We start from the raw sequence: 12500 nt of genomic DNA, 5'->3' as shown, positions 1-12500 counted from the left end.
AGTGTCCCCCCCCACCTGGGATTGAACCCACAACCCTCCAGTCAAGGGTCCAGAACCGGAACCACTACTCCACACTGCTGCCCACACACACACACACACACACACACACACACACACACACACACACACACACACACACACACACACACACACACACACACACACACACACACACACACACACACACACACACACACACACACACACACACACACACACACACACACACACACACACACACACACACACACACACACAGAATTCTACCACTGAACCACCAACGCGACACATTCCAACACGTCATGCTAATGCAACACGCGTTGCCCTGTACCGCTTTCATGAAGCAATCCTTAAAAGTGATCTTGCACAGGATAACACTGAACTGCGCTGTACAGAGTTACGGGTTTGAACCCGGCGCCATTCCGGCTCCACACACAGAGTCAGCATCTATAGCGAGCTATGAACTGCGCGGAGCCGATATGGCGGGCTAGGGCTGCAGTGTCTAAGCGCTGGGCTGTACGGATGTTGGGTCGCATTGTTTCAGTATTACAGCAATTAACTATCAAATATCTTGCGTAAAAAAAAACAAAAAACATTTGCTTTGTAAATTTGCATTTAAATTCGTTTCCATTGCTGAGATCTAAAGAAATGGTTTTAAAAAAACAATACATCAATTAAAAAATAAATAAATAAAATGAAAAATACTCACGATATTTCTTTGTATTACAATCTGTCTAAAAAAAAAAATGTACTCGCCATTTATTTATTTATTTATTTAAATATTTCGCCGCTTTCCGAAAACTTTTTTTTTACCAATAGCGGGACAAGAACTTTTGACTGATTGGGCAAACGACCAATAGAAACATTCGACTGCTTGAAAACCGACCAATCGCAGCGCAGTGTAGCTTAGGCGGACCGGTGACGTGTCCAGCAGGGCAATGCCTTTCTGACGTCACGCTACTCCGTTTTGTTTACAAAATGGAAGGACCGGAGAGTCTGTCCCTGAATTATTTGCCCGAGAATATTTTAATAGACATCTTATCCTGCCTCGGCGTAAGAGACCTTCTTCGAATAAGCAGGTATAATGACATCATTAGCACGCTACTTCTGGGCTCACCGCAAGTGTTTGTACCGTAATTGGACTTGTATGTTGTGCAAAAACTCCTGGTTTTTGTCTTTTCAAAATACTTAACAGTAATGATAATACACGACAAAGCAATATGCATGATAATAATGATGATAATAATGATGAATCTACTTCTGTGCTTTGAGGCGCTCGATACAATGTCATTATTAGCGTTTACTGCGAGAGCTGCGCCCAAACCGATCATTCGATTATTGATTATCGCTTTTTCTTCGCTCTGTGCAGAACAGCGACCCACGCAGACCCGAGCCGCTGTGTCCGCCGCACTCGCTTCACTCTGAGCGGTGAACCAGCCCGATCCACCCTCGCCTGATTAGGGTTATTATCAAGCTGTGATGTGCACTGTAGCTGAGGTTCCCGCATGACTCCGTGTGCAGCACAGCAGTTAGGGATGTTTTTCCTGTCCCGGGTACCTTTCACAGCAGGACTACACTTACCAGAATGCACTGCGGGTCGTGGGTCGAAAAGCAGGAACATAAGAACATAAGAAAGTTTACAAACGAGGCCATTCGGCCCATCTTGCTCGTTTGATTGTTAGCAGCTTATTGATCCCAGAATCTCATCAAGCAGCTTCTTAAGGATCCCAGGGTGTCAGCTTCAACAACATTACTGGGGAGTTGGTTCCAGACCCTCACGATTCTCTGTGTAAAAAAAGTGCCTTCTATTTTCTGTTCTGAATGCCCCTTTATCTAATCTCCATTTGTGACCCCTGGTCCTTGTTTCTTTTTTCAGGTCGAAAAAGTCCCCCGGGTCGACATTGTCAACACCTTTTAGGATTTTGAATGCTTGAATCAGATCGCCGCGTAGTCTTCTTTGTTCAAGACTGAATAGATTCAATTCTTTGAGCCTGTCTGCATACGACATGCCTTTTAAACCCGGGATAATTCTGGTTGCTCTTCTTTGCACTCTTTCTAGAGCAGCAATATCCTTTTTGTAACGAGGTGACCAGAACTGAACACAATATTCTAGGTGAGGTCTTACTAATGCATTGTAGAGATTTAAAGTTCCTTGTGCTCTTTGCCTTGTTTCAAGAGGAGTGAATCAGGCAGCTGTGCGGGAGAGGGAAGTCATGTGACTCAACTTATTAATGGCTTGACCACACTGCTGGTTATGGTTAGGGTCAGAGGTCGTCCGCACGCATGCCCGATTAAATCGTTCGTTTGGATGAGACGTCAAACAAACGAGCTCCTATTGGAAGTGACTCTGCAGCAGCAGCAGCAGTTGTTGATGATGCAGAGTTCACCCCCCTAGTCTCTGTGAGTCGCTTTGGATAAAAGCGTCTGCTAAATGATTCATTAATTAATGAAATTGTTCGTTCTCTACAGAGTCTGCAAGAAGTGGAGAAGGATTGTCCAGGACAAGAAGCTGTGGGTGCACGTGGACCTGAGTGGGTACAGCATGGTGAGTGGGATATTCCACGAAACAGAACGAGGGGCAGTTCCAGGGGGCAGTCCCCATAGCCGGGGCGGATAGTAATACAACTGGTTTTGTTCAGATTGGCGCCTCTTTGCGCTCGTGAGCGCCCTCTTAAGGTTGGGCGAGGGAGGAGGTGTTTCACTGCCTCAGTGTTGTTGAGATGATGATGATGATGATGATTATTATCAATAATAGTAAAGTATTATTATTGTTGTTGTAACTGTAGTTATCAGGATTATTATTAATATTAATAATAATAATAACAGTATTATTATTATTATTATTATTATTATTATTATTATTATTATTATTATTGTTATTGATTTTTGTAATGCTAAGCTAGCAATGCATATAGACAAAGTAAGCCTGAGCTCAGAGCTGGTCCGATTCCCCCAGGTCTCCTCCAAGGTGCTGTGGCTGCTGCTGCGCCGGTACCTGGGCAGCGGGCTGCTCTCTCTGAGCCTGCGAGGGCAGCTGGGCTCGCTCCGGAAGCAAGGGCTCCTCTCCCCAGCCCTGCTGCGGGCCCTGAGCCAGCGCTGCCCCCGGCTGCGACTCCTCTCCCTCACCCAGGAGGACCTCAAGGGGCTGGGCAGCCACCACCAGCTCCCGGCTTCTCTGCGGGCCCTGGGGATGTGCCGCTGTGAGGTCCCGCCCCTGTTCTTCCGAGCCGCTCCACAGGGAAGCGTCAGGACGGGGCTGGAGACTCTCGTCCTGAGGAACGTGCCGTCCTTCTGCGACTCCCACCTCAAATCCCTCGCCTCCCAGGTAAGACTGCAGCTTCAGGGATGGGGGTGAGACTCCCGTTGCACAGCAGTGTGATCCATTCCAGGTTTTACCACCAGCTTGATCAGCCCCCAGTGTGTCTAGGAAACAATCTCAGGTGTGTCTGATTATTAAACTCCTAGTGAAACCAGGAATGGATCAAACTGCTGCTATTGCTTAGGATCCGTTCCTGGTTTTACTGAGAGCAATAAGACACACCTGAGCTTGTTGCCTAGACACACTGGGTGCTGATCAAGCTGGTGGTAAAACCTGGAATGGATCAAACTGCTGTGCGACATTATTAACTGATATAAGAGACAGGGTCGACTGGACATGTTAACAGCTTCCTCCCCCTCCCCCAGGTCTCTCTGAAGACGCTGGTTCTGTCTGGTACCTACCGCGTGACGGACCTGGGGATCGGGGACAGCGCGGAGAGCCTGGCCCAGCTGTCCCGTCTGGAGCTGCACGGCTGTGGCGTGTCGGAGACCGTCCTGCACTTTGTGGGGCGCCACATGAGGAAGCTGAGGGCCCTGCAGCTCTCGGGTCTCCCCTCCTTGACGGGGGCCGGGCTGGGCTGCATCTCCCAGCTCCCAGAGCTGGAGACCCTGAGCTTGGAGCGTTGCCGTGGCAACGGCGAGGGGGAGGGGCTGCTGAACCCCGAGGTCATCGTCGCAGCCTGTCGCCCCCTTCCCGCTCTCAGGACCCTCCGCCTGAGCCAGAGCGATTTCGGGGGTCCAGAGGCGATCGGCAAGGTGAGGGAGGGGCTGCCGGGGTGCCTGGTCACCAGCGCCCCCTATCCCTCCCCCCTGGTACTGACTCCATGGGGCACAAGCAGATGACAGTCTTTATCATGTCTTTCCAATGAATTGCTCTTTTCATTTGCCTCTTCACTGAGGTCCTATTATAATTACTGTAAGTGACTCTGCAGCAGCAGCAGTAATCTATAGGTCACCCCCTAATCCAGGGGTTCCCAACTCCGATCCGGGGGACCCCCTGTGTGCCGGTTTCCATCCCAACCGAGCTCTCAATTACTGAACTAGACCCCTAATTGAACGGATCATTTGCTTAATTAGACCTTTGTCATTGTTTTCAGCTCTTAAACAGCTGCATATTTCAAGTTAGCTCTAACACTTGAGAAGTAACTTGAACTTCAACTGTTTAAGAGCTGAAAACAAGTACAGAGGTCTAATTAATCACATTATTAGTTTAATTAAGGGTCTAGTTCAGTAATTAAGAGCTTGGTTGGAATGAACACCCCAGCAGACACAGGGGGTCCCCAAGACCGGGGTTTGAGAACCCCTGGACTAGTCTCTGTAAGTCGCTTTGGATAAAAGCGTCTGCTAAATGACTCATAATTATTATTATTATTATTATTATTATTATTATTATTATTATTGTTAGTACGTCTTACTGTTTAAGGGGTGGTTGCATATCATTATGATCCACTCCTGTTCGTTTAGTTTAGTAGAATAGTTTTATTTTTTTTAAAATTTTTAATTTTTTTGCATTGTCGTCTCCTTAATGTTTACACTAGGGATGGGAGTCAGACTCGCGTTGCGTAGCGGCTTGATCCATTCCTAGGCAGATTTGATATATAGATTTCATTCTCTCATCCTTAGTGTTTCTGTTGAAGTCTCTCTCAGGTGCTTGTGATGTCATTTTACTGCTCGGTGAAGGACGTCTACAGGGATGGGAGTCAGACTCGCGTTGCGTAGCAGCTTGATCCATTCCTAGTCAGATTTGATATATAGATTTCATTCTCTCATCCTTAGTGTTTCTGTTGAAGTCTCTCTCAGGTGCTTGTGATGTCATTTTACTGCTCGGTGAAGGATGCCTACAGGGATGGGAGTCAGACTCGCGTTGCACAGCAGTCTGATCCAATGCATTGAATTGCATTACAGTTCAATGATACTTGAAGCTGTATCGTTTTGTATTGATTTTTGATTGATATATAAATTATAAAGTGCCGTAATATTGCAGCCAAATAAAATACTATTGATATATAATTCGTGTGATGTTTTATTTTTAACTATTTTATTTCTTATGTTTGAGAGGCGACAATTTTAGGATCTCTCTCTCTCTCTCTCTCTCTCTCTCTCTCTCTCTCTCTCTGTCCCTCCCAGCCTATCACTGTGCGTTGACCCCTGACTCACCCAGTCTCTCTCTCTCTCTCTCTCTCTCTCTCTCTCTCTCTCTCTCTCTCTCTCTCTCTCTCTCTCTCTCTCTCTCTCTCTCTCTCTCTATATATATATATATAGTTTGAGAAAAAGGAAAACTGCTGTGTACCAAAATGATCAATAAAAAAAGGATATTTCAGGCACTTAAAAAGGTAGAATAATTGATTACAAATCAATTATCAGGACGTTTCGGACTACAAGTCCTTCATCGTCTGAATACAAAAAACCACAGTGCTTTAAAGTTGATAAAAAAAATAAACAAGTAGTCTTTAAACAAAATTCCAGAATGATGATGATGATGATGAAGATGATGTTGATGATGAAGATGATGATGATGATGATGATGAAGATGATGACCTCAGAACAGAATGTTCATTCCAAATGGCTCCGAAGTGCCGAGTTTGAAAATAAGTTCACATTCCTTTTGTTTCCTAACAGCATTGGTTCCATAATTTAGATCTTTTATTTGACATGTCATGTAATCAAAGAAACTAGAAAAATGATCTCCCTTAAAAAAAAAAAAATTAAAAAAAAAATAGTCTACCGGAAGCCATAATAGTAGGACAGTAGTATTTCATGTTAGATTTCAGAAATGTCACATTGTCAGTTTTGTCGTGAAGTATCTGTAAAACTCCAAAGCGGTGTGCGGTTCAATATGTTAACAAGGTAACATTATCCAGCAGGTTTCACTCCGCTTTATGAAGCAGAATCAGTTCATTCTATAGGGTGATGCATATTTTTTCACACACGAATGCGTACATAAAGGGTAGGATTCAGCAGTCTTGAGGTGTTCCACACATCTGCACTCGCCCCGCCAGGTGTGGCTCAGAACGCGACCTGCTGCCCACGTCAGCCTGGGAAAGTTCGAGCGTCCCGTCGTCACCTTTTCGGACTTTATGACGTGTCAGCGGCGGTTCCTTTGAAGTGCGCGCATTGCGCTTGTGTGAAATATGACAGGCAGCGCGGGTAAGGTGTGTGCCCGGCTGCCGTGGGTTCAACGCGTAATGAATTAACAGCCCTGATAATAACACACGGCCATAAACTTGCACGCCGCGCTCCCACGCCAACACTCGCGCACTCAGACAGAAACACGGGGCGCAGGCTACAGGGGAGAGTTAGGTACGCTCATATAGAAGACAACACAATAGCATCATACAGCTGGAATAATGCCTAAATGCGGTTTGTTACCCCCGCACGCTTCTCATTATATGATCTGTAGAGAATCGTGCTATTATATGGTTTTAAACGCCAATTACAATTCAACCGAAAGGTTTTAAAAAAATTAAATACAGCTGCAAGCCAGCTGATGAGATTCAAAATCTTTTTTTTAAATAATAATAATAATAATAATTTTAATGTAATAATAATAATAATATTAAATCGTGCACATGACGATTTGAAGAGAAGAAAAAACATCTTAATATGATTATTCCAAAATAGTTTATAGTTTTTTTAATGTGTGTGTATTAATTGTGTGAATTCCAGTTTTTTAATACCGCTGTTGTATAAATATGCATTATCAATCAATCAATCAATTAATCAATATTTATTTTATATAGCGCCTTTCGTAGTGGACCATCATCACAAAGTGCTTTACAAGATAGCGAGGAACAATGCATAATACATTAAATACAGTGAGATACAGCCTGGCACAGTCCATTAAATACAAACAGTACAAAACAATGCAAATACATGAAATACAGTGAAATACAGCCTGGCACAGTCCATTAAATACAAACAGTACAAAACAATGCAAATACATTAAATACAGTGAAATACAGCCTGGCACAGTCCATTAAATACAAACAGTACAAAACAATGCAAATACATTAAATACAGTGAAATACAGCCTGGCACAGTCCATTAAATACAAACAGTACAAAACAATGCAAATACATTAAATACAGTGAAATACAGCCTGGCCCAGTCCATTAAATACAAACAGTACAAAACAATGCAAATACATTAAATACAGGCATAATACAATTAAATACAAGGCTAGGATGTGAATTCTAGACATTGTGGATGCGTGTGTCATACAGAATCATACGAATAAGATGGAAAACCTGAAATAGCAATTTAAACAGCAGCTAATAACAGATATCAGACTTGAAGAGCATTGAAAGCGAGAGAGAACAAGCTGGTCTTGAGAGCTGATTTTGAAGCGAGAATTTTCCCGATTCTATCCCACAGTATAAAGATCAAATGGGACCGAGCCTCGAGGTGACTACAAACGAGTGTTTAATACAGAGAGAAAAAACTAAAATCCCTGAGACGTGTGAGTGTGGGAGCCGCTTCTGGTCTGCGTTCTCCTGGGAAAGCGCGCAGATCCCCCCCACCTCTCTATCTCTCCCACTTCTCTATCTCTCCCACTTCTCTCTCTGTCCCTCACCTCTCTCCCTCACCTCTCTCTCCCCCTCCCACCTCTCCTCGCTTTTATTACCTGTTAACGCAATACAAACCTCTCTATCTCTCCCAACACCTCCGCACACTTCTCAAGCGCTGTTTCCTGGACAGAGCGTGCAAAGGGGTGCTAATGGAGACAAGGGAACGCGTGTCTGAGTGACAGGGCGTGGCCTTATCTGACCCTAAAACATGTGAGACGCGCTCCCCATTCACATCAAACAAACAAACGCCGGAAAAGCTCCCGGGAGGCGAAGCTGCTCGTGTCCTCATCACACAACCTCCCCCTCACCCCTCCTCCCACACACACACACACACACACACACACACACACATACACGCACACGCACACGCACACGCACACGCACACGCACACGCACACTTTAACTTCGCACAGGGAAGCGCGTATTAAAACAATGCGTTTTCAGCATATGAAATGCAGGACACGCACTTGGTTGCATTCATACATTGCAGTGCAGACATGGCGGGTTTATTTTCTGAATTGGCTCAGGGCTCAGGCACACACGTAAAGGATCGCTTTACATTACAATGCTGTGCCGGTTGTTTCTCATCAATAGGAATCTCAGGATTGCCTTTTTTCCCCCCTTTGCTAAATAACACACATACACACGCACGCACGCACGCACGCACGCACGCCCGCACGCACGCACATACACACACACATATATATATATATATATATATATGTCGGCTTTATTTTCTGAATTGACTCAGGGTCCCCTTTAAAATGACCACTGCTCTTTGAAGTTCCTTCCCCGCGGGTCCCCTTTGATCTCCGAAACGCGCGCATCAAACGCGAGTGTTATGATACCGGAACTCAATTCAGCCTGCCACAGACTATCTAGATAGATAGATAGATAGATAGATAGATAGATAGATAGATAGATAGATAGATAGATAGATAGATAGATAGATAGATAGAGAGAGATAGACAGATATTGATATTTACAGATATAGATAGATAGAGAGATACAGAGAGATATAGATAGATAGACAGATAGATAGATAGATAGTGAGACAGATAGATAGATAGATAGATAGATAGATAGATAGAGAGATAGACAGATCGATGGATGTGATAGATAGTGAGATAGACAGATCGATGGATGTGATAGATAGTGAGATAGACAGATCGATGGATGTGATAGATAGTGAGATAGACAGATCGATGGATGTGATAGATAGTGAGATAGACAGATCGATGGATGTGATAGATAGTGAGATAGACAGATCGATGGATGTGATAGATAGATAGACAGATCGATGGATGTGATAGATAGATAGATAGACAGATCGATGGATGTGATAGATAGATAGACAGATCGATGGATGTGATAGATAGTGAGATAGACAGATCGATGGATGTGATAGATAGATAGACAGATCGATGGATGTGATAGATAGATAGATAGACAGATCGATGGATGTGATAGATAGTGAGATAGACAGATCGATGGATGTGATAGATTTCGAAACAAACATCAACTCTAGATTCGATATTTTTTTTATAAAGAATTTTATTCAAAAATATATGTATATCCCTTGAAATATATAAAATATTAATAAATATTTGTGCTGAAGGAAATGTGTTCTATAGATATAGATATAGATATATACATGTACACATACACAAAATACATTGCACTGAGCTGCGTTTCAATGCACTTCATAAATCTTATGTACGTTTCTATATTTACAATTCGATCTTGTATGCAGCTATTCTCTCTCGGCATTCTCCGCTATACAAAATACACAGTTATACAACTATTTAAAAAAAAAAAATACAGAAATGATTAATCTGCCCCCAAGAGACCCCGAACGCGCGGGGTTGGATCGCGGCACAATACCTAAGATCATAAGAAAGTTTACAAACGAGAGGAGGCTCCATTCAGCCCATCTTGCTCGTTTGGTTGTTAGTAGCTTATTGATCCCAGAATCTCATCAAGCAGCTTCTTGAAGGATCCCAGGGTGTCAGCTTCAACAACATTACTGGGGAGTTGGTTCCAGACCCTCACATAACAAGGCATGGCATTAAAAGGTTGAATATGAAAATATAAATATGTATTTCTCTGTGTTATTTACAATGTTAAAGCACGTGGCTTCTAATACCGTAGAGCTTCGCTCGGCTATACACCATTGCGTTGATACGTCTATATATTAACTAGTTACAATTCAGAAATTCACTTCGGTTTTTTTTAACCCCTAAGGTAACATGCATGCTATATAACAACAGTATACACATTTCTTCCATATATATATATATATTAGGATTAACAGGGTCAATATGCGTTAGGCTGACACGCCAGTTTTATGGCCAGGGTCGCCACACTGCGTTGGAGTGGCTGTGGCCGATTTTGGAGCTCATAGGCGCGCAGGAGACCGCGTTGGGGTGCCTGAAAGCCAGCGGTGCCCTCTCCCCACTGCGCGGGCGTGTGGCTCCGGTTCTCCGCTGTTTTTGTGGAGGGGAGGAAGCGGCAGGGGTCAGCGAGACACCGCTAGTGCCCCAACCGGTCACCAAGCGCTGCAGCCGGCGTGCGGACGGCTCAGGTGCCGCTGCGGTCTCCACCGGAGAGGTTTCAGGGGAGGAGTAAAGCTGCCGCCCGGCCGAGTTCCTAGACTGGGTGTGGTGCGTCATATACTGGGAGAAACTGGCTGCCAGTGTCGGTCCCGTGCAGCGCTGGGTTTCGGATGTTTGGCTGCACGCTTGCCGCAGGAAGCTGGCCGTCCGAGTGAGGCAGTCTTGGAAGCCGTCGTGGTAACCGCGTTGGGATTCGGTGGCGTCCCTAGCAACCTGACGCAGCCGCTGGCGCTGCTCCGCGCCGTCGCAGGCACGTTCTCTCCGCAGAAACGCGACCGCGCTCTCCAGAATCTCCGCTTTTTCCACTTTGGGGTTGGTTAATTTCTGTCGGCAGAAGAAAAAGAGCAGAGACCCAGGTTAGGTTAACGCGCAGAAACCTCTCCCAAAAAATAAAAAAAAATGCTGTTTAAACTTTGAAACAAGTCGCCTCTTATTTATATAATAATAATAATAATTTCTTTCTTAGCAGACGCCCTTATCCAGGGCGACTTACAAGATATCACATTATTTTTACATACAATTACCCATTTATACAGTTGGGTTTTTACTGGAGCAATCTAGGTAAAGTACCTTGCTCAAGGGTACAGCAGCAGTGTCCCCCACCTGGGATTGAACCCACGACCCTCCGGTCAAGAGTCCAGAGCCCTGACCACTACTCCACACTCCACACTCCAATATTTGTATTCTAGCGAGGTTTATTTATGTATTTTATATAACATACTGAATGCATTTCCTTTCTGTAGAAACAACCATTCTCAGAAAAAAAAAAATATCACAAAATAAATAAATAAATAAACTTGTTTCTTCAACGGGTCCTGAATGATAGCTCTCTGGCTGGCTGTCTATCAAACTGCCTGTCTGTTATATTATTTATGTATCCCAGGCGACTCACACAAGTGCTAATAAATATTATTATTTATTTCTTAGCAGACGCCCTTATCCAGGGCGACTTACAATTGTTACAAGATATCACATTATTTTTACATACAATTACCCATTTATACAGTTGGGTTTTTACTGGAACAATCTAGGTAAAGTACCTTGCTCAAGGGTACAGCAGCAGTGTCCCCCACCTGGGATTGAACCCACGACCCTCCGGTCAAGAGTCCAGAGCCCTGACCACTACTCCACACTGCTGCCCATAAATACATCAATAAATAATAACAGGCTTACCTTCATCTGCGCGTTTTCCAGCAGCAGTATTCTCAAAGACTCCAGGCTGTGGTTCATTCTCTCCCGCCTCCGTTTCTCAATCAGCGGCTTTAGGAGCTGGAGAAGAAAAAAAAAAAAGGTTTTTAGCGTCTGAAAATCAGTTCTAATGATTAAATATCCCTTTGGAGATTTTGAAGAGTTTTTTTTCTTTTTTTTTAAAATAGAATTCATTTTACCTTTTTGTGCTGCTTCCGGTCCTCGATCTGCGTAACTCCTGTTAATTTCATGTTGCCCGTCAATTTCATAATCAATTCGGTCAGGAACTTTTATCAAATCTTTATCAATGAATGTTCTTTTGGAGCGCAAACCCAGTATTTATAGAGACTGGTGAGTCCCCTCCCCTTTCCCGCGGAACTGCCCCGCCCCTCTAGCTCTGTATGGCTACTGTAGCCCTCTAACCACGCCCACCTCTCTTTGCTGTAGCCCTGTAACCACGCCCACCTCTCTTTGCTGTAACCCTGTAACCACGCCCACCTCTCTTTACTGTAGCCCTGTAACCACGCCCACCTCTCTTTACTGTAGCCCTGTAACCCCCCACCCCCCGTATGGCTCACAACTGCTCTCGTGGCTGTCAGCTTGGGAAAGTTCGAGCGTCCCGTCGTCACCTTTTCGGTTTTTATGACGTGTCAGCGGCGGTTCCTTTGAAGTGCGCGCATTGTGTTTGTGTGAAATATGACAGGCAGCGCGGGTAAGGTGTGTGCCCGGCTGCCGTGGGTTCAACGCGTAATGAATTAACAGCCCTGATAATAACACACGGCCATAAACTTGCACGCCGCGCTCCCACGCC

The 12500-nt window shown here is 44.5% G+C and overlaps 2 protein-coding genes across 3 annotated transcripts; one reads left to right on the top strand and one right to left on the bottom strand.

The window, feature by feature from the left end:
• The first annotated feature begins 921 nt into the window (after positions 1-921).
• On the top strand, positions 922-5328 carry LOC117404563 (F-box/LRR-repeat protein 12-like). Its single transcript, XM_034007454.3, has 4 exons — positions 922-1079; positions 2470-2545; positions 2957-3325; positions 3685-5328. Exons 1-4 carry the CDS (start codon positions 979-981, stop codon positions 4159-4161), a joined length of 1023 nt encoding a protein of 340 aa, XP_033863345.3. The 5' UTR covers positions 922-978; the 3' UTR covers positions 4162-5328.
• A 4100-nt stretch (positions 5329-9428) lies between these two features.
• On the bottom strand, positions 9429-12001 carry LOC117969951 (transcription factor HES-7.1-A-like). 2 transcript variants are annotated; one of them, XM_034917899.2, is made up of 3 exons: positions 11890-11983; positions 11675-11770; positions 9429-10825 (listed from the first exon to the last, which is right to left on the bottom strand). In XM_034917899.2, exons 1-3 carry the CDS (start codon positions 11956-11958, stop codon positions 10232-10234), a joined length of 759 nt encoding a protein of 252 aa, XP_034773790.2. In that variant the 5' UTR covers positions 11959-11983; the 3' UTR covers positions 9429-10231. The 2 variants fall into 2 exon arrangements, with proteins under 2 accessions (XP_034773790.2, XP_058876038.1); XM_059020055.1 differs by having other exon boundaries at positions 11675-12001.
• Between the last annotated feature and the right edge of the window lie 499 nt (positions 12002-12500).

The sequence above is a fragment of the Acipenser ruthenus genome, unplaced genomic scaffold, assembly GCF_902713425.1.
Source record: "Acipenser ruthenus unplaced genomic scaffold, fAciRut3.2 maternal haplotype, whole genome shotgun sequence".
NCBI classification, from domain to species: domain Eukaryota; kingdom Metazoa; phylum Chordata; class Actinopteri; order Acipenseriformes; family Acipenseridae; genus Acipenser; species Acipenser ruthenus.
This window is presented reverse-complemented; position numbering and strand designations above follow the sequence as displayed.

Coding starts and splice junctions, on each gene's coding strand:
- LOC117404563 (XM_034007454.3), top strand. CDS start 979: ATGGAAGGACCGGAGAGTCTGTCCCTGAATTATTTGCCCGAGAATATT. Junction 1,080..2,469: donor GACCTTCTTCGAATAAGCAG/GTATAATGACAT, acceptor CGTTCTCTACAG/AGTCTGCAAGAAGTGGAGAA. Junction 2,546..2,956: donor ACCTGAGTGGGTACAGCATG/GTGAGTGGGATA, acceptor CGATTCCCCCAG/GTCTCCTCCAAGGTGCTGTG.
- LOC117969951 (XM_059020055.1), bottom strand. CDS start 11,884: ATGAATTCTATTTTAAAAAAAAAGAAAAAAAACTCTTCAAAATCTCCA. Junction 10,826..11,674: donor TGGAAAACGCGCAGATGAAG/GTAAGCCTGTTA, acceptor TTCTGCCGACAG/AAATTAACCAACCCCAAAGT.